At 54.4% G+C, this 21,939-nt stretch overlaps 1 protein-coding gene across 1 annotated transcript in view; it reads right to left on the reverse strand.

Annotated features, from left to right (window-relative positions):
* The window catches only part of SUCLG2 (succinate-CoA ligase GDP-forming subunit beta), a 182,167-nt gene that overhangs the window by 126,340 nt on the left and 33,888 nt on the right, over positions 1 to 21,939 (reverse strand). The window contains exon 2 of the mRNA XM_081276034.1: positions 10,087 to 10,228. Within this exon, the coding sequence (XP_081132160.1) occupies positions 10,087 to 10,228 (142 nt within the window). The remainder of the gene's footprint in view (positions 1 to 10,086; positions 10,229 to 21,939) is intronic.

Genomic DNA, 21,939 nt, shown 5'->3' on the forward strand with positions numbered 1-21,939 from the left:
TGCCAAACATCCTAGAGCTTTTCCAGCTTGCATCTCGGAACTTTTCTAAACTCCTTCCACAAATCAGCTCCAAGGGCTTCTGAGCCACATGGTCAGGTGAGTCATAGTGACCGCCCCTCCTCCCTCAGCACAGTTTGTTTTACTTAGCTATTGCATCGCTGTGACCAAAATATCCAACAAGAACAGTGGAGAGGAGGCTTCTGGTCTCAGAGGTCTCGGTCCATGGACAGCCCACTCCACTGCTCTGGGCCCAAGGGGAGGTGGCACATCATGGTGGACAGGCCCCTGGAGGAAAGCTGCTCAGCTCAGGGTGGAGTCAGGAAGCAGAGGAAATGGGGAAAGACGCATCTCTCCAGGATACATCCCTGTGACCGGCCTCTGCAGCCTGACCACACCTGCTCACGGCTACCACCCAGTCAGTCCATCAAACAGGATGAACCGATTAGGTCACGGCTCTCACAATCCATTCCTGTATTAACAAGAGTTTTGGGGGGACACCTCACATCCAAACCCTGAGTCACATTTTGAGCAAGGCTGTACGGTGGCCCAGGAGGCCCAGCCTCAGAGAACACGGGGCCGTATCCCACCACCAATGGCAACAGGCAAGGCCACCCCCTGCCACGCTCCTTCCTGATTTCCCCACTTCCCACCAGGGCCCCTGGGCTGCTGATGGCTTAGCTCCCCTCCCCTTAAGCCAGGCTCAAGGACGCCACCCGATGGCCTTAAGGAAACGCCTGGCGTCTCCACAGAGAGGTCAGGGGAGGGCATCTGGCTGTTCTGTTAGTTTCTCCATGAGGCACCATGCATGGAACCCACCCTCACTACAGTCCAGGCGCCAGGGACAGAGGCCGAAGGGGCACAGACAGCCTGCACCATGCATGTCCCCGTGTCCTGCTCCTGCACACAGCCCGGTCAGGAAGGCCCCGGCTCGTCCTTCGCCTGAATGCTGCATGACTTCACAGGTAGGAGTGAAAGTGGCGTGTCCCTTCCCACAAGGCAGGGAGCCTGTTCTTCCCCTTGCCAGCAAGGAGCCATTTCTGAATGTCACTCTGTTGGAACGGAGGGCCCTGGAGAGTAAGGGGACTGATGTCAGCAGAGCCCCCTGATGACAGGGTCGACTCAGCCCCCCGCAAGCCAAGGAAGGGAGCCATCTCGGCTCTCGGGAAAACTTCACCACCAGAGCTCTTGGAACCTCCCGTGTGGATGTACAGACACATCAAGTCTTCTTACGTGAAGAGTGTTCAGGGAGCGATCAGCCCTCAGTGGCCAAGAGAAACGGGCTTTGTGCCTCTGGAGTATGGACACGAGAGGCTAAGGGCCAGCCCTGCCGCCTGTACCTAAGAGATGGGGCTCACACCCACACTGCGGCAGGAGAAAGCACGGGCCATGACACCATCTACCACGCTTCCCAGGAGGCGGACACTGCTATGCTAGCTCACTCCCCCAAACCAAAGGACAGACCCTTCTGTGGAACCACAGAGGAGCCTCAGAGGAGCTGAGACAGCCCAGGAGGGTGGAGCTGGGGTTCTGACCCAGAGTCTCCTGGGCCCACCTTCCTAACTACCCCCCAGGCTGCCCAGGAGGCTCCACTGAACAGCTGACGGACCAGCTACTGAGACGTCAGGGTACACAGCCACCAGCTACTGAGACGTCGGGGTACACAGCCACCAGCTACTGAGACGTCGGGGTACACAGCCCTGCTGCCTCACACGGGCACAATCTCAGTGCACAGACACACACAGCTCCCCTAGGAAGTATTACTGAGCCCATTTTACCGATGGGGAAACAGAGGGTCTTGAAGGTCAGTGACTGCCTGGGACGGCATGGCTGGAGGTAGCAAACGGAGGGCTTGAACCGCCCCCATCGTCCCCACTGTGTAAGGCTGTGGAGGGAAGACCCAGGCGGGAAGCAGCTCCAAGGGTGAGGGATGGGCAGAGGAGCTGTGCTGTGCTCAGCAGGCAGGGGCCAGTTACTGCACAGGTAGCCCTCCCCGGGAGGACTCCGGGGAGTGTAAGAAGGGCGGGGATCCTCCTACTCAAATGCAGAAGGATGGTGGCTTACAGAGAAGACGCAGATTCACACACAGTCTCTCTCTGGTGCTACAGGGAGCACCTGAGGCTCTGTGATCTGACATCTGCATATCAGACACTTTCAGCAAGGCTGTGTTCGGATATCCACATCTTTCCTCTTCCCATCAGAGGTGACCCTTACATTAATTCAAGCCCAAGACCCGAGAAGAAAAAGAAAACTTCTAGTACTTGGTTCACAAGTAATTTGAGCAAACAGACTCCCAAATCCTGTAGTCTGTTCCACACTGAATGGAAGAGAAAAAATACACATCGAGTGAGCTCGTTGCTCATCTGATTCTCACCCTCAGATAGATCAAGCCATACGATCTTTTCTGACCTCGTAAACTCATTTCCTACTTTTTTGTAGACAACCTAGGAACCTCAAGTGCAGCCCTGGCCCTAAGAGGGTCTGGTAAGTACTGCCACCTGAGAACAGAGGAGCATCCCAACAGCACAAACCCTCAGGTGAGGCTGCTGCTGCTGCATCCCAACAGCACAAACCCTCAGGTGAGGCGGCTGCTGCTGCATCCCAACAGCACAAACCCTCAGGTGAGGCTGCTGCTGCTGCATCCCAACAGCACAAACCCTCAGGTGAGGCTGCTGCTGCTGCATCCCAACAGCACAAACCCTCAGGTGAGGCGGCTGCTGCTGCATCCCAACAGCACAAACCCTCAGGTGAGGCTGCTGCTGCTGCATCCCAACAGCACAAACCCTCAGGTGAGGCTGCTGCTGCTGCATCCCAACAGCACAAACCCTCAGGTGAGGCTGCTGCTGCTGCATCCCAACAGCACAAACCCTCAGGTGAGGCTGCTGCTGCTGCATCCCAACAGCACAAACCCTCAGGTGAGGCTGCTGCTGCTGCATCCCCACAGCACAAACCCTCAGGTGAGGCGGCTGCTGCTGCATCCCAACAGCACAAACCCTCAGGTGAGGCTGCTGCTGCTGCATCCCAACAGCACAAACCCTCAGGTGAGGCTGCTGCTGCTGCATCCCAACAGCACAAACCCTCAGGTGAGGCGGCTGCTGCTGCATCCCAACAGCACAAACCCTCAGGTGAGGCGGCTGCTGCTGCATCCCAACAGCACAAACCCTCAGGTGAGGCTGCTGCTGCTGCATCCCAACAGCACAAACCCTCAGGTGAGGCTGCTGCTGCTGCATCCCAACAGCACAAACCCTCAGGTGAGGCGGCTGCTGCTGCATCCCAACAGCACAAACCCTCAGGTGAGGCAGCTGCTGCTGCAGGACAAAGACGGTCTGATTTTCACCTTCTTTCAAAATCATGCAACTTTGACTTCCTATGCCGTCATCTTTCTAGACAGCATCAGCTGGCGTATGGGAGTCATCCGACAAGCTGAACAATAAACGTGGCTCGCCACACGCCGACTGCAGGAGCACTGGAAAGTCCAACTTCTACCTGCTACTGATGTTTTTATTAGCTGTTTTTATATTCTCCGCGAAGGCTCCAAACACGGGTTCTGACATTTAAAGGAGGGAGGTGGTGAGTTCCTCACCTGCACGTGCCACCTTTTCGCTAAGCCAGATCACCCAGGAAGGCTGTGTTAGGACTCCCAGTGTCACAGCCAAGTGAGCTGTGGCTTGGGATGGCCACTCCAGAGCCGGGTAAACGCACGTGACGACACAGCCTGTGCTCAGGCCACACCTGCAAGCAAAGACAGGCTTTCTTGAGGCTCTAAATGCCCATGGCGGAAGGGACTGTGATCACCAAACCCACTTCCTCTTCCTAAGCAGAGACGGAAGCTCCACCTCCAGCCTTGCAGCTGCAACCATGAGCAACTGCGGCCCACAGACTGAGCTGCAGTAACGTGGTCCCTCTAGGTCGCCCCGTGCCATCTCCGGGGCCCCTGCGTGTGGATGGAAGGCGTGTGTCCTCCGGGGGCCCCTAAGCGTGGACAGAAGGCATGGTCCTACAAGGCCCCTCTGCCTGGCTGGAAGGGATGTGTCCTCAGGGTCCCCTGTGCGTGGCTGGGAGGTGCGCGTGGGGGGTGGGGGCAGCCTGTGCAGGGCTGGAAGGCATTCATCCTGGTGGGCGGGGGTCCCTGTGTGGCTGGGAGGCGGTGTGCGTCCTCAGGGTCCCCTGTGCGTGGCTGGAGGCCTGCATCCTCAGGATCCCTTGTGCGTAGCTGGAGGCCTGCGGGGGGTGGGGGCCTGTGCAGGGCTGGGAGGCGTGCGTCCTGGTGGGCGGGGGTCCATGTGTGGCTGGAAGGCGTGGGCCCTTCTGGGGGCCCCTGCACAAGGATGGAAGAGGCACACTTCTCAGCTCCCCTTTGGGAGTCACGTGCTGAGTGAAATGGTGCAAGCAGCATGATCCCTAAGTAGGCCAAGAACAGCCCGCGGGACTCCTCTGTAAGCGCGAAGCACCTCTGTTACATGGGCCGCTGAGAATCGAGAATCGGCCAGGGTGTGTGTTATGGAAGCTAGCTGTGCCAATGCAGAGCAAAAGAGCAACACCAAAAAAAGTCACGACAGGAAACCCACAAGAATAAATGGGCTTTGATGTGTAACCCTCATGTTACAATGTAGAATTAAAAAAAAAAAATCTTAAAGCTGTATGCCTAATGCTTTTCCAAATTTATAAAGAAACTCATTCCACTTTAATCATGCTATTTAAATATGTACCCAGAAGTTAATATTGCCTAAAAAAATGAATGAATGAATAAAGAGTGGAGGTTAAAAGCCGTGAGCTATCGTGGCTCAGAAGGAGAGCGGAACACCTCCCTGTGCTGCTATAGCACCCGCCTGAAGATGAGCCTCTGCCCTTCAGTGCACTGGTCCCTGTGTCCAAGGGACGTGAGAGGAAGCTGTGTCCACCCAGCCTGCCCATCCGCTGTGGTCGGGTCTCTCACTCCACAGCTTTCCCGCTGCTCCTATTCAGGCACACGAGCAGGCAATTAACGACAAGACATCCTCACTCAGAAAAATGGAAGGAGAAGACCGAGAGCCCCATTTACACGCACAGACTCAGGAAAATAAAAAAGATTACTTTAGAAAAAGAGGCCCTCCTCGGGTGGGGACTGTGGCTCCATGGCAGAGCACTGGCCTCGCACGCATGAGGTACTGGGTTCGAGCCTTAGCACCACATAAAAATTAATAAATAAATAAAGTGAAGGCACAGGTCCATCTACAACTAAAGTGTTGTGAGTGTGTGTGTGTGTGTGTGTGTGTGTGTGTGAAGGAGGCTCTCCTTGCAGATACACATACAGTAGGAAATATGATCAAGGCCACAGCTTGTGGAATGGAATCCTCTTCATAAATGCAGTCCAGGCAAACCTTTAAGTTCAACTCAGGCACCCCTTAAGGAGCATCTGTGAGTACACACTGGCAAGGGGAGGTCTCCTGATCACAGTAATGGATGCTGGGCCACCTGCTGTGTCTGGGGACCTGTGACGAACACTCCATCTGCATGAGCCGGGACGCTGAGCTCAAGCAGCAGAAAGCTCGCCATCCAAGAAGGTAGGAGAACCAGGCTCAGAAAACAGGAAAGAGCCAGAGGGATCCACAGCAGCCAGGGGCACAGTCACCTCTCACCCGGGGCCACCTGTCTGGCCTTCCGATAGAGCGGACACTACTTCAGCCTCTGAGAGGTCGCGCCCGCCATCCATGAGCAGTGTCTCTGCATTACCCATTCCAGATGCAGGACAATAGGCCACTGGTGTGCTGGGAAAATGCAGGTCTAATTCGCAGAAACCAGCGTCATCATGGCCCGACACTGAAGGACAAAAAGGAACATCATCTCAACACAAAGGACGAAAGATTTTTCTGCAAGATCCTAGCCACATAACGTGACAGACAAAACCTCATCTATCAAGGCATTCAGTTGCCGGCCATGTTCACAGTACTGTCAATCATCAGCCATGGACGGCAGGTCCTCGATGGTGCAGCCGATCCACCAGGCTGGGGGACCTGACTATGTAAAATAAAAAGAGTAAGTTATCATATTGACGAATTGCAACGAGTTAGAGCTGAAAGCAATCCAAGCTAGCCACGTTCGATAAAACTCCTTATCTGCATTTTAGGGTGCATGTCGTTAGCTCAAAGAAGATTAATTTCTCCATTCATATTTCAATTTTCTTTTATGGCAAAAACATAAAACCGTGGAGATTTTGAAATACTCTTTTCTTGCTTAATCAAATGTTGGGAGCCTCCTGTCCACATGGAGAGAATAATTAAAAAGTCATAGAGACTCCAAAACTGAGAGGTCGAAGTAAGTCTCACGATGCTGGCATGCAAATCCTCTTTGAAGACAGGCTCTCGTGGAGAGTTAGAAACAACCCTTTGCTCATCTGTGAAGAGGACTGAAAGGCAACAAGGAGATCACACGCTCACACAGTAGGTGCGCTGTAATTAGCCGCCAGTGGTATTCATTAATTTTGATGCACAAGAGGAAAATGTGCAAGAAATAAGCCTAAGATAACTTCATGCGAGGAGAGGATCCTTCGCTTAAAAGCGAGACTGTGAAGGCTCCCTATGAACTGCTACAGAAATGGACACCATCCACCCACTGAAATCTTAATTCACCAGATTCACTCTCAATCAGACATAAGTCCATTTTCCGCACAAGAAAATGAGGCTCCCACTCAATGTCTTATTGTTATCCATTGCGTTTCAGGAAAAAATGCTGCGTGCTGCCCTTTTTAAACAAATGTTCACGTTAACCAGCTCTCCACGACCCACAGCAAACGGCTCTGCTGCCCAGAGAGGCAACAAAACGGATCATTAAGGAAATATCTGCAGATCACAGTTTCTATAAATGGCACCTTAGAACCTGCCGCATCCAGTGCTAATTGAATCTTCTAATTTTATTAATATGCATTCTCCACCTTAAAAATGCTGAGCCACACAAAACAGTCCCCTAAGAATATCATCATCAAGTTAGCAAAGAGGAAAAGAGGCGGGAGGACACCAAATCTAATCTGGCTGGTTCCAATCCCAGTCTGTTGGTTACAGCTCTGCAACTTGGCAAGTTTTTAACCTCATCTTGCTGATTCCTCACCTACCAAACAGCAGTGCTGCCCCAACAAAGGCACAAGGTGGCAGGTGAGTGGACGAGAGGCCACAGAGACGATCTGGAGCTGCCTCGGGTGTGGAAGATGGAGAGAAGAGGAACGGGAGGTTCAGGGAAACCCCGAGGTGGCAAGGTCCACTGGGGCCAGGGGAGGCAGGGACAAACAGCCAATGGCCCGCCAGGAACGTGGGTTCCACAAAACACCTGCGGCAACCCACACAGAGCACAATGGATATTATCAACACTTATCCTCAAGTAATTTACAAAATGTCATTTTATAACAAAGTACATCCAAAAAGCAAAGTAAAAGGAAGATCAAATACGTTTCAGTCATTTATAAACCCTTTGCAATTAAATTACGAACTCTCCAACGTGATTGACAGGACACGGATCATCAGATTCTCTAATCTGGGAATCTGCATCAGGACAGTAATCAACCACCCGGAATTAGATGCCCCTGGTGAGGACAGCAATGAAAACTTCGGCAAGATTCGCTGCGTGCATCGTGCATTGGTATTCTCCACAGTTTCCTGTTCTGACATCATGTTACTGGTGGAAACCGTGATCCTAGGACGAGCAGGAAGAGGGTGTGAGATCCACCCCGCAATCTCCTTGGTAAAGTCCTCTGCACTTCTGGTCGACCTTGTCCTGACACTGAACTTCTGCCAGAACACTTCTGCACAAACACTCAAGTTCTGCCAGATTCTCCTCGCTGCCTCTCTCCAGGCAGTTGTGGTAGGACACACACTTCCTTTGTGTTTCCTGGTGCACTTCCGACCTGCTGGAACTGGTCTCTTGGCTCCTCTTCCAGGCTGTGAACTTCCTCTCAACCCAAGACTATCCAACAACGGAGACCAGAAGAGACCTTGGGCTAACACAGCCGCTGAGTTCAAAGGTTCACTCATTCAAAGGAGGTGCTGGACTAGCTCCCCACTCCCTGTTCAGCCCCGAGCAGGGTCACTGCAAGGCCCTGGGCCAGCCACAGGCCCCTGGGACACCAGGTGTGCAGGGTGAGGGCGCACACCTGCAGTGTTCTGGATCTTGAAACCACACCTCAAGAACCCAAGTGAGGTTTCCTGGAAGTTTCGCTGTTTGATTTTAACCAACTGTACTGTCAGTTCCCCTGGCCCACAGGTACACACCACACTGCCAACTCCTCTAGAGCAAACAACGTGAAAAGCACGGCCTACGTCCCCACCCATGATGTGATGTCATTCTAAGACAAGCTAATCAGTTCATGAGCCCTTATCCCCATGAAAATCTGCAACAGGTTATCTCAGCGTGTGGCACCTAAGCCAACCGGGCTGCGGGAGCAAGGAGGGGCTTCCAAAGTCCCTTAAAAGTGGCCCTGAGGCCCAGAGTACGAGCACTTGACCACCGTTAATAAGGGGAGAATGAGGACTAACGGCCAGCCTGAACTTCACACTGCTGTGCCCCCACTTCCCCCAAACCACAGGGAGACCAAACAGAAGGACCCTTCCCGTAGGCACCTGTCCTGCACAGGCCGGGGCTGAGGTCACCGCAGTTCTTCACCACAAACACTGAACTTAGTTTTGAAACTGAAACCAGTCTTCAGTTCCTAAGGTACAAGTTGCTCCCCATTTCTGCATGAGCATCTAAAAACTACCAGTGACTGTCTAGAACATTCTAGAGGGAGGGCTCCCCTGTCTTCCGCAGCTGGTCCCAGAGCTGACGGGACCCTCGTCCATGCAGGGGACCACACACACTTCAGCTGACAAGCTGCAGGACAGAGGGGGCCTGTGGGCACCTTGGAGACCGTTAGGAGAGAAAAGAAGTGCACTGCCTGGCTGGGCAGTGCCTCAGCACCGACCCTGCAGGAGGGCAGATGGCCCGGAGCCGGCCTCAGGCCTGTTGGCACAAACCCACCAGGCGCCTGGGCCAGGCTCGTCGGCAGGACCTCCTCTGCTTCTGGCAGGGAACAGGCAAAGGATGCACATGGTCCCTTCCACATCCAGACCTGCCCTGGCCAAAGGACAGGCACTGTTCACACACCACCACCAAGGAGCATCCAGAGGCAGGGGCCAGACTTGTGAAGAAACACAAAGGCCCTGCTGATGTCCTGTTCTCTGTAGCGCTGAGGATGGAAGCAGGGGCGCCCCCACTGACTGCTGCCTGGAACCTTAATCTCCCCAAGTTGCCCAGGCTGGCCTTGCACCTACCATTCTCCTTCCTCAGCCGCCCGAGTCACTGGGATTTCAGGTGTGCACCACTGCCTCCCACCCAGCTGATAACTTCGTAATTCCAGTTGACATGTTGAAACGGTGCTATTTGGAAATACTGGGGTGAATAGAATGTATTATTAAAGTCAGCTTCACCCATTTCTTGTTGCTTCTTTCAACATGACCACTGGAAGCTTAAAACGTAGCCCCGTGGCGCACACATTTCTACAGTGGTAATCTAGACAGACAATAAGAATCTGATCTGCTACCAGACGGTCACTGAGCAGCAATGGGCAGACCTGGCTCTGGATGTCACAATCCACACCTAGAACTGGTTAGACCTCCACCACCACAAGTATGGCCGCCCACAGATGCAGGCCAGTGCTGGGGAGAAACATTATGGCTGGTCCACGTGCTGTAAAGCAGAGGCAGAGATCGAAGCTGACCCTTACACAAAGGGACAGAGTGTAGGGGAGGCAGAGGTGCCGCCGGGGTCTGCACCCTGCTCTTCCCAGCTCGTGCAGGGGAGGCCTGGACAGGCCAGCTGCTGTCCTGACCCACCTGCAGTGGGCTTCTCCACGCCCTTCAGCCCTGCTTCTCCCAGCACAGAGCCACAGTGGGAGACCAGGGAGAGGTGCAGACAGCTCCACGGAGGGACGCCCACGTCAAGTTCAGAGCCACCATTTCCCAATGAGGGCTTCTGCCCTCAAAGAGCCCCTGCACCTGTGCCTGACCACAGAGTCACAGCCCAGCCCCCACCCTGAGCTCCACCCAAGATCCCACTCTAGTGAGTGCACGCAGCCCCAGGGCTCACTCAGCCTCTTGGCCGCCTCCAGGGCTTCGCTCGCGGTGCTGGCCACGAAGAACCTCTGAACGCGCACCCCGTTGTCCGACATCAGCTTCTTGCTCTGGTACTCCTGCAGGTTCAGCCACCGTCTGCAGGTCACGGGAGGCACCTGGGGACACGGAGGACAGAGGTGAGGAGGCTGTGCACAGTGGGAAACCCTCAGCCAGCCCTCCCATGCCCTCGGCGGGCAGCAAGCGACCAGTTTACAGAGGCAAAGAAAAACAAACCTACTGACATTCCTCATGAGTAAGTACTATTTTAACCAAACACACACACACACACACACACACACACACACACACACACACCCCATGAATGCAAATTTCAAATGGCGACATGGAATGAGGGCTGCGTGCCAGGCACCAGAAGATGCCAGGACAGATCTCCTGGTCCCCACGCAGCACTATGATCACGTGAGGCACTGGATGGGGGCCTGGGACCCGCACACTGCCCACACCTGGATCCCTGGGTCTGCACGTTTTCCTACTTAAGTCAGTATTAAGAAACACTAAAGACTCTGACATTCTTGTGTCTCTTGCACTCTGTCGCAGAGCGCTGTGGCACCAACTGTATGCACACTAGGACCCTCACACTCTCTCCCCAGGGCACCCAAGCACAGAGCACTGTGGTACCAACTGTATGCACACCAGGACCCTCACACCCTTGCTTCAGGGCACCCACTTGCAGACCCACCATATTTTGCCAACTGTATGCACACCAAATATCAAGAAACTCACGAAGACTTTCTTAATTCTCTGAGATCACCAGGTCACAACACTGTATTTCTTCATCTCAGTTTTTAATAAAATTATCTGTTCCTTGCACCAGAGTTGAGTACAAACCTGAAAGATGCCCACTGATTAGCTCCTAAACTCCACTTGTGTGCTGCAGTAACCTCGTTTTTTAAGTAGAAGTGCTTCTCCAGTATGCGCTATCAGGTTTTAACTCATGTCGAAAGAACATAGTCAAAGTGCAGAATGACAATAACAACGTCTTTTTTCTATTTACCCAATAACATTAGCAGCATTCCCTGCCAAATCTAAAAACCCCATTTTGAAATGATAAAAATAACAGGAAAAGAGCAAACAGTTAACACTTGTTCCCATCCATGAACCTGAGGCAAAGGAGCTTGCACCAGGTGGGTCTTGATGCAGTAACAACCAAAAGCCCAAGCCCTCAATGGTGTCCCAGGGCTGGGGCCCAGGAGATGGCACAGGCCCAGCAGCGTCCAGCAGCGTCCAGTGGCCTCTCAGCAGGTCCGAGCATCAGGCAGACACAACACTGGGGCCCAGAGGCAGGGCATCAACACCGGGGACCATACCCTTTCAAGGCCTCTAGAATATTCTTAAAATGTCGTTTTCCTTGGAATCCTCCCAGCTAGGATGCACTCATGAGTTCTTGTAGACAAGGGGACCCAGAGAGGCCCTAGAACCTCAAGACTAGCCTGGTCCACTGAGGGGCCGAGGGTGTCTCCAACTCCTGACCTTCGGCGCTACGGCCTGGACCTGGAAGGCTCCGCAGGACTCGTGTGTCAGACACTGCAGCCACGTTCAGAGGTGGGGAGGCGGCACCACGAGAGCCCTGGGCCGCCCGCTGGACAGACTGATGATCTGAATGAACAGGCGGGAGGGGTGTGAGTGGGGGAAGCGGTCACTGGGGCGTGCTGGGCAGCGTTCCTCCACCAGCCCCTGCCGCCATGATGCGTTGCTCACTGAGGCCCAGAGCTGTGGACTCGGCCAACCTCGGACTGAACCTCTGAAACCACAAACCAAAGTAAACTTTTCCTCCTCTAAGCTGCTCCTACAGAGGGTATTTTGATCACAGCTCCATGTAGCTGACCAACACACTTAGGAAGATTGCGAAGGTGCGTGGCACGTGGCGAATATTAAGAAGACACCAGCCGGATGCCCAATGAACAGAGCCTGACTTTTGTGCCCGGCTGCTAACAACCTTTCATCCCCAGGAACTGGCGCCACCAAAATAGAAAAGTAATTAGTCCTTACGACCTGAAAAAGAAATGTGAAAAATAATACATACGAATGATGCACACTTGTAAAAAGATTCAAATTCGACAGGATCAAACGATCGATCAAACCTATAGACAGCTCTTCCGCTCTGACAAATACTAGAAATGATGTTTTCCATGCTGAAGTTGACTGCATTTCTTCTCTAGAGTAACACTGGGGTAACGTTGGCAAATGATGTAACTGCCAGACAAGCAAGGCTACATCATTTGCCACACGTTACTTCTTAACTGTAGGTTAGTGGTTGATCTTCCTTCTCGATCTCAAGCCTTGGTGAAACAATCATGATTAGGAGAGCACAAAACTTCCTATATGAACATATCCACAGGCTTAGGCGTCTCAGTGGCACGCCACCTAACATTCCAAGGAAAACACAAGTTTGAGGCATTGAATAAGAGCCCTCTAATGAAAGAAAGCACTAAATGTTACCAATGTGCCATTATCTGGGCCCCATCTTAAAAGGCAAATGGGAAGGGTCAATAGATTAAGTCTATGTTGACATACCAATTTGAAGCCATTAAGCAAAGAAGAATAAAGGAGAATAAAACCAGCCACCGAGTGGCCGTGGTCAATTCCTTTTCATTAGAACACTGGCCGTATTAATTTTAGATACGTTAATGCAATCTGCTGCAAACTAATTGCAATTGATCGGGAGCCCAGCTTCATAGACACATGATACATATTGACTGCTCCCACACTGGCTTAAATGAGAACCGGCTTCGAGTCCGCCGCTCTTAACTGAAAACCAAGACAGTGCGCACAGGTCCACAGCCAGGGCCCACGCCCCACCCATCACTCCTCAGAGCAAGTGAGACTGACCACCAACTCGTGCTCAATGGAAAGCCTGGAGCCCGTCACCAACCTGGCCTGCACTCCACCCAGCCAACTCCACTTACTGAGGCTCGGTGCTGCGTCCAGAGGGGAGCAACCCAGGGGTACTTCTGCGTCTTCAGGGGCAGGAGGCGAGAAGAAACTCACCAAGCGAATGGATGGGTACAGCGTGGGGGAGAAGAATCGTTAACTGATGAACGCTGACGTGAACCTGGACGGCTATTAACGAAGCATTTATATATCCTGCACGTTAGAGTAAGCTTCGCGCGCTCTAGTGGGTCACATGCTCATGAAAGGGGACATGGTCTCTCTGCTTCCTGTAGCTGTCATCAGTGCTAATCCACAACCATTCCCAGTCTCCCTCCTCCTGGTACGACCTTCACTGAAGCCAGCTGAGGCGTGGTGGGGAGTCCCAGCCACGAAGCTGGCATTACTCAGGCCACACCAAGTCTCTGTCTTCCCATCCTGGTACCTTTCCCATCTTCACCAGGGTGTGGAGAGCCTCAAAGAGGCAGAGGGTCCAGCAGAGGACATGGCCCAGGCACCCACAAACGTGCAGAGCCAGGCTCACTGAAGAGGGAGCCCAGGAGACTGTTCCTTTGGAGCCCTGGTCTTTGTGAGAGCGTGACGTAATTACCGGCCTCTACACAGCCTGGTTTCAATGCTCCTTTAAACAGTCACACCTCCACACTGGGTTTGAATTGCAGCTCTTAGGAGAGTCAGCTCACAGCCATCTTGAGAAACTGCTGCCTGTGACAAAGGCCACCTCCCAACGTCACTGGCAGATGCTGCTCTGCCTCTGTCACCAACGGATAAACTGCTTATCGCAAGATTCCGGCTCAAGGTCCCTGGTCATGTGGGCCAAGAACTCACGCCCAGCATGCTGTAATGGTTAAGGACGGACGTCAGATTTCCTACAGAAGCCCTGCGTAACAGAAGCGGGGGCCCAGAACCCCAGAGCAACAGCTCATCAGGGTCCCCTGGCCTGGTGACCCCGAGTTCCCCCACCCTCCCAGTGGTGCCTGCTCCCTCTGTGGATGTCCACCCCTGGGCTTCGGGGGCTGTCACAATGGCAGTTACCCAGAGCACAGCCTTCCCTCCTTAGGGAAGCCACCATGCTGGTGGACGGCTCCAGGCACGCAGGAGGATCTCAGGCCACAGGAGGTGTCTCTGACCAGTGCTCCTGAGAGCTGCCCAGCAGGCTGCGGTCCCACATGTGAATTCCACACACTCCCACAGGCCCCTTGGTGACACAGACTGGGAGGGGTTAGCAAACAGTGTTCCCCCTTCCAAAGGTCTGCTCTAACTCCTGGCCACCACGTTTAGGGAAACCGCACCTGCGCCAAGCGGCGGGGGCCGACCCAGGGGCAGGCACTGAGAGATCTGAGGACCACAGTTTGTGATTCCTGGGAAGAGTGGCCTGCAGAGACCCCAGGGCAGCATCCTCCCCCCCGCAGAGGGAGAAGGCTCCCGGGCACCGTGAGCTCAGGAGGTGAGAAGTTCAAAGACCCCAGGACTCTGTCTATCCCTCACGATCCTGCCTGGAACATGGTACAGTGCTGGGCCCCGCGCAGGCTCCTGTCCTCCTGTGTACATGGACCCTCAGTACAGCCGAATTTATAGGCTAGAGACTAAAACGATGAATGATAACAAAATAAAATGATCACAACACTATCATAATACAAATTATTAGAAACTCATGAATTATTTCTAGAATTTTCCATCTAGTATTTCTGGCCCATAGTTCACTGCAGAAAGTGACAGTGGAGGAGGGAGACCCTGACACTTCCTGCCCACCTGGGATCCAGGTCCACAGGAGGAGGACAAGAGGCTGGGACAGGCAGCAGCTGTGCCCTGACCGTGCCTCCTGGGCAGCCCTGCCTTCCTTCCCCACCCCAGTGCCCTCCATCTTCCCCACCAGCTACCATGGGTGGCTGGGCTCCGGGAACGCGACCTCCACCCTGTTGGGATGCGGGGACTCCTGCCACGGTCCCCCAGGCCCTCTGCCCATCGTCGCACTAACAACCCTGCCATGAACCACTTCCCCTCCGCCTGCCGAGGACCGGGAGGAGTCAACACCTGCTCACTGGACCCTGACTGACGGGTGCTTCCAGAGCCCCGAGAGGAAGGGGATGCAGGGGTACCCCTCTGTGAGGGGCACTTGGGGACCCTCCTCTGGAGCAGTTTCCCGGTTGTGTCTTTCACGTACGGGGGTTCCCCGACAGCAGAGGTACCCTGGGGTCCAAACTCCTCATCTGAGTAGGAACCTGAGAAAGAGGCCAGCCACAAAGGCACACACCTGTGATCCCAGCAGCCGGGAGGCTGAGGCGGGAGGATTGCAAGTTTGAGGCTATCCTCAGCAACTTACTGAGGCCCTGTCTCAAAACACGGCTGCAGATGTGCCCAGGGGTAAAGCACCTGGGTTCTCTCCCCAGTTCCCAAAAAAGGAAAAAAGCAACCTGAGTAAGACAGTGACCTGCCCAGGGATCACAAAGGAGCCACCGGCAGGCTGAACCCTGCCCCAGGTCCCATCCTCCCCCTCCTGCACTGGACTTGGGACAAAGGACCATCTTAAAAACGGCACCATTCTCCAGCCAGCCCTCTGGACCAGCACGGCCACCTTGCTAGATCTCAGCTTGGAGGGGAGGGAAGCAGCACACACACACACAGATCTGAGGGCCTGTGGGAGCCAGGGAGCAGAGGCAGCAGAGGCGTGGGGACTGAGGGGCCCAGAGAGAGCGTGGAGATGAAAAGACAACGACTAAGCCGGCAGAATCCACAAGACTCAAAGCACAGAATGCAGCGGCTGCTCGGAAACAGGCCATCACCAAGGCACCAAGGCACCGTCCCCCACCCTGTGGCTGTGAAATTAGAGGCCTGGAGGGGACAGAAATAGCACCACGGAGGGCGGGAACCAGTGGGGTACAGAGGCAGGGCGGGCCCCCCCAGGGAGGACCTGGCCCCTCCACCTCCAGGCCCTCCCACTGCCCTCAGCCCCTCTGCAGAACCAGGGCCTCGCTCTGGAAGGCGGCACAGAGGAGCCTAGCCAAGGGCCCACGAGGGGGCAGGGACCAGGGAATGGGGGACAAGCTGGGTGCACTATCCCGCCAGAAGGAAGAGGGTGCTTCAGGAGGGCTGGAGGACCATGCTGGCGCTGTCAGGGCACACAAACAGCTTTGCACACGTGCCCACCCACACCAAGCACCCACTCCCCAGAAGGACCTATGGCCGGCGTGAAAACTGCAACACCCAGTCCTGCACCCTGGGAGCGGCCCTTCAGGGAGACACTCTTCAGGACAGGGGCCAACTCTGGAGATGGACTCATTTATTATTTGTGCAATGAAAATCAATCTACCTAAACCCAGGCCTCGGAGGAAATCATCAAACCAGGCAGAGAACTGTGCCCCCGTCTATCTCAACCTGCCTGCAAGCAGGGCTGTGCCCTCCCCTACAGGTGGCCTGTTCCTGGGGCAGGTTGGAGGGAGGCAGGGGCAGAGCCACCTGTGCGGTTACAGAGACGCCACCTCGCCCGAAGCTCCTGCTGCTGGCTGTGAAGAGCCTGGTAAACCTCAGCTCCAGCTCTCGACGGCAGCACCGGACTGGAATACTAACAGGGAACCCAGCCGTAAACCCGAGGGACAGGCCCTTCCCCGCCACTGCAGGCCTGGGGCGGAGGGCACATGGGCCACGGCAGGCCAAGAGCTCACACACTGAGCATCTCAGGACTCACCAATGGCACCCTGTATGCCAGGAAGTACCCAGAGCTCTACCTCGGTCACACTACCTGGGAGATACCAGCCTTCAAACAGATGTCAGTGTCAACAAAAAGACGGCCACCGCTCAACCTGTACCCATGAGTGCCGACAAATAAAAGCCCGGGGCTCAAAGTGAGCCCTGACGGAGGCCGTCCTGCAGGACAGCGGGAACCCTGACGGGCGGAGGCAGAGGGCTGAACGTGTTCCTGCCAGCATGGTGGCTTCTCTCAGCACGAAAACACCTGGCAGAGCGGGAAGCCAAGTCCGCCCTCAGAAGCCTGTGAAAGCAAGGTCAGAGGGAGGAGGAAGGGCGGGAGGGGCCCCTTTGAAAATGAATCCACCTTTCATCTAACTGCAAAGCTCCTGACCACTCTCCACCTAGTGCCCCACTTTGCACACTACAAAGAAATTAATTAACCAACTAATTAGCCCTGGGCAAAGATCTCAAACTCCAGGAGAGGAACAGAGGGATCCCCCCGACTTAGGATGAGAGAAAGTGAAGGACACCCGGGGGCCAGTGCTCCTGGGTTGGTGTGGGGATTCAAGGAGCTAACACACGCACATCCATGGGAAGGTGCCCAAGATAAGCTCCTGGGAAATGCTAACTATTATTTTTAATGCAGAAACATAATGGAGGAGGAAACGTGTAAAAAGTAGACACCAGCAATCACTAGAATAAAAAACTGTAGGTGATCGCGCAAGTGATAAAAAGAAGAGTGCCCACGGGGCCTGCTGTTCGTTTTAAATGCATTTGGAGAGGTATTTTTAAACTCTAATCGTGGAATCTTTACACTTGAATCACTCAACAATCACGGAGAGAGAACCGCAATTTACAATAGGAAGAACCAGAAAAACCTCACCCTCGGTGAGCATCGGAAACAAGCCCCTGAGCCGAGTAAACTCTCATCTCACTAGAGCCAGGAGTGTCCTTCTCACAGGTGAAGCAGGAAAGTCGGGGAGACCCACGGCCACGCTGCTGGTCACGTGGGCGTCAGGACTAGAACCCAAGGCCCGGGCCTGAAACTCCTGCTATGACAAGTGATATCTCTTCTCTAAGTCTGAGGGTCCTGGAAGCCAGGGCGCCACCTCTGACCCCAACATGCTGCTTCCCATTCTACAGTGTGGAAAACAGCAGATCGCAGATCAGGGACAGCAGTCGGACGACAGGGCATCTGGAAGAGCCTCGAGGGGTGTGAGGTTTAACCAGGGAAGGGACCACAGAAGGAACAGACCTCCGGTCTCCTGGCCGGAGAACCCAACTGGAGCTCTTCTCTGCAGAAAACCAGACCAGGATCAGACCCGCAGCCCGGGCCATTTTCCCCCTATTGACAGAGCATTCTTGAGGACACCAGTTAAGCGTCTGTCTGGTTTACCAGTGAGGGACCCAAAGCTGAGCTCTGGATTCAGACCACTCAGAAACCGGATCAGAACAGGATTTTTAGATCTCATTCTTCTCAGGGTGCCCTTAACCAAGTCTGACACTTTTTAAACCAAATCAAACGCTAGTGGTCATTGTTGAGTGCCGCAAAAGTTCCAGAAACTGAACAATACGCTTGCCCTCAATTCTCCCAAAGAGGACAGCGTTGGCAGAAGCCATTTCACAGATGAGCTCATGAAGGCTCCAAGAAGCTACGTGCCTGCTCGGGGTGAGGGGCTGGCTGGAGGTAGAGCCAGATCTCAAACCCAGGTGTGGGGACGGCAGAGCCTGTGTCCATCAGCAAGACTGGAGGAGTCGCCTCCCATGCACGAACGTGGGAGACCACGGCCACTCTGTCCTGAGCCACGAGAGCCCCCAGCAGGAGGAGGAGGCTGTGTGAGTGAATTTCACTGTGAGAAGGATACAGCAGGACAGACCCGCAGCCCAGACCATTTGTGCTGCATTTACAGAGCATTTGTGATGACCCCAGGTCTCTCGGTCTAAGACCCCAGCAGCAAGGGGTCAGCGTCTGCGTCACCCCATGATGACAAACAAGAGATTAGGGACGGGAGCAGGGAGCTCAGGAAAGAGCGTGCCAGAGGAGCTTCACCAGGTCAAGGAATTAATATTCTCCAAGACGCTGCCTGGTTCTTTTTATCCTGGGCTTAGCAGGAAAGCAGCACTTTTTTGAGCAGCAGAGAAACATAAAACCCTTTGTAGTGCAGCAGACGCCCAAAGCAGAACTCACTCCTAAGCCCAAGCTGCTCCTCTGCCAGCAGCAAGAAGTGTTCCGGAAACACACAGCGGTCAAAGCACTGACCCGTGAGCGCAGAGCAGGCACAGGTGCACGACGTCCCACACAGGCACTCCCGTCCCCTGCAGGCCAGCTGAGCACGCGGTGGAGGAAGGGCACCTTAAGTCCACGGCGGTGCAGAAGTGGGCCAGGGCTCACTGCCATGAAGAAGTTGAATTAAGGTGTGTCGACCCAGGCTGGCTTTTAACCCTGCCCCACAACCTAGGTTGAAGTTGAATCCCTGCTGTAGGGTATTAAGAGGCAGGACCAGGAGGAACCTCTAGGAAGAGATTAATTACTGAAAGGACTAATCCACTCAGGGATTACTGGACTCACAGGTCACCTCAAGCCGGTCTGCTATGAGAGGCAGTTTGTGTTTGTCACTTGGAGGCTCCTGAAGCCCTGAACACCTCAGGCCTCTGCAGAGTCTCCACCAGCAGGATGCAGCCCCCAGCCTTGGACTTCCTGTTCCCACAATAAGAAGTGAACTGTTTTTCTTTATTCGCTACCTAGTGGCAGGTATTCTATTATGGCAACGCAAGACTGACCAAGACAAACTCCTCCCTGGGAACGGGCAGAAGCATCCCACTGTGCACCTCCAGCAGGGTGGCTGCTGGCCTGACAGACGGGTCTGTCTGTCAACAGCACAGTCAAGTTCCTTACAGCCAAAACCTTCCTCCCAGAGGAGGAGGCAGAGAAGAAAGGCAAGAACGTGCAAATGACAAGTGTACCCACAGGCCAGGGCTGTGAAGAAAACACACACAGGTGACAAACTGTGCAGTCCAACCTCAGATGCAGGTCACCTCCGAGGAAATGGCATCCACAGACACCAGGGGACAGATGCTGAAGAAACCCGAGAGAGGCAGAGCACAGGAACTAGGTGCCGAGTCGAGCCGGAAAGGCAACCTGACCCTATGGACACGTATCGGCCGCGGCCCTGGTGACAACCTTATCCACTCCGAGTGAAGCAGGGGCGTGAAAATAACCAGAATCAGATTCTGGAAAAGTCACAGCCGTGTGTTCAGAGGACAGCACCCAAGGAGAGAGAACGGGTCCCACCAGACCCGGGTCAGCCAGCGTTCTCTATGAAGGGTGAGTTAAAGTGCTCACCACGGGGGCCAGCTGCTCCCTGCCGCAGCTAGTGGACTCTGCCTCTGAGCCCACAGGGGGCACGTCACACGTGAGCCGGTGGCCAGGGCCACAGTCCAGGAAGGCCTCAGCTGCTGACGCAGGGCCGGGGAGTTAAGACCATGACCTGTCCAGACCCGGGGAAGGACAGTGGTAATGGGCAGGCTGAGGGATTCCAGCGATGACGCACACCTCGCCGTGAATCAGCTGCAGGTTGATGGAAAAAAACCTAGCCCTCGACACGCATTTGCCAACGCTGGCTCAGAGGACGTGATGAGTTGTATGAACCCGCTGTCTGAAGAAAGCATTTCTATAGAAACAAGGCCTCGGGTGTCTGCCCAAACTGGCCTTGTACCCACTGAATCATCGACATCCAGCACATCGTTCCACCACATCAGAGCGGAGGGGCCTTGGATCTCTCACCTTCCTGCATTGTTCAGCATGAATCCCAGCGGGCACCTGGAGAGCCCCTCTAACCCCTCCTGCTATGGGGACCGGACAGAGCTGCTCTCCACAGAGAAAACAGGAGACTCCGCAGAAGAGAAAGACATGCAGAATTAGTGAAGGGGAGTTAAAGCAGAGCGTGAACAACGGCATCCGTGGGACACTGCAGTCGGGTCCCAAGGAAAGCACCAGGGCAGAGGGGTCAACAAAGAAAGGCACAGGGGCAGGGAGCAGGAGCGAGACCAGAGGGGACCCACGAAGCCTCGCCGTGCTGGAGCAGGACTGGAAATCACACGGGCCTCCCCGCACACATGTCCAGCCTCCAGCCTCTTCCCGGGGCCCGGGCTGGGAGCTGAGCCCTCCACCCCACTCAGCCGACTCCGGCCCCCTCTGGGCTCCCTCAAGGCCCAGCAGGAGAGGCCTCAGCAGCACACATTCAGCAAGAGCTTGAAGCTCTGTAAGTACAGGAAGTGCCCCTGCCCCTCAGGAAGGCCTAGGGCCGAGGAGGCACACACCCCCTGCAGGAGGGCACAGGACTGCATGGGAAAACCACTCCCGAATTAACCATTCCACGCGCTTCAGAAGAAGCGCTGGAACAGATTCTAAGTGTACTGCACTGTTCCTGTTCTTTGTAAGGAAAGTGAAGCCTTTCATCATGAACCCTAAGGACAGAATGAGAGAAAATCATTTGAACTGTAGACTCCGCTGGTTCTATTACACAGAAAGACAAAATACCGACGGCCAAGGACATGAAACAGAGAAAGCCATGAACTTCCTTTCTTTGGAAAACCACTAGAATAAAAGGACATTTACGTTAATGCCACACACATTTAGTGAGCATTACCGTGCGGTATAAACGATTCAAATGCGGTTTTTATAGGAAGGCATCAAACAAAACATCCACACATTTGGCAGGCCTTTCCCAGACTAATTAGTATGCTAAGTGGCTGACAGACTGAGATGGATGGCCAAGTCCAGCTGTCCAGGCTAGTGACAAGGATGAAAAACACAGGGCCTGGGGGCCAGGCCCCAGACTGAATGACAGACAGCACTAATCCTCGGCCTCCTGTCCCCAAACAGCCTCTTGATTTCACTTTTACCCCTTCATCCTGAATTCCAAACCTCTGCATCCTCATCACACACTCAGCAAGAGGGGTAACGAGGGAAAGCAATGGGCCCTTCTGAGTGGACAGGCCAGCCAAGGCCTGGGAAGCAGGTCTGGTCCAGCAGCCGGGCCTGCCTGCCTGCCTCTGTGGTATGTGGCTGCTCTCCTCAGAGGCCTCAGAGGCAGAGATGGAGACACGCGGCCACAAAGCCTCTAAAATATCTACTCCCCGGTCCTTCAAGAACTGTGTAGACCTCCTCCCTACACTGAGACAGAGAGCTACTGAGAGTCCAGAGGGGACCCCGGCAGCTGGACTCCTGCAC

This window comes from Spermophilus citellus (genome assembly GCF_964194105.1).
Source record: "Spermophilus citellus genome assembly, chromosome: 19".
In the NCBI taxonomy this organism is placed as follows: domain Eukaryota; kingdom Metazoa; phylum Chordata; class Mammalia; order Rodentia; family Sciuridae; genus Spermophilus; species Spermophilus citellus.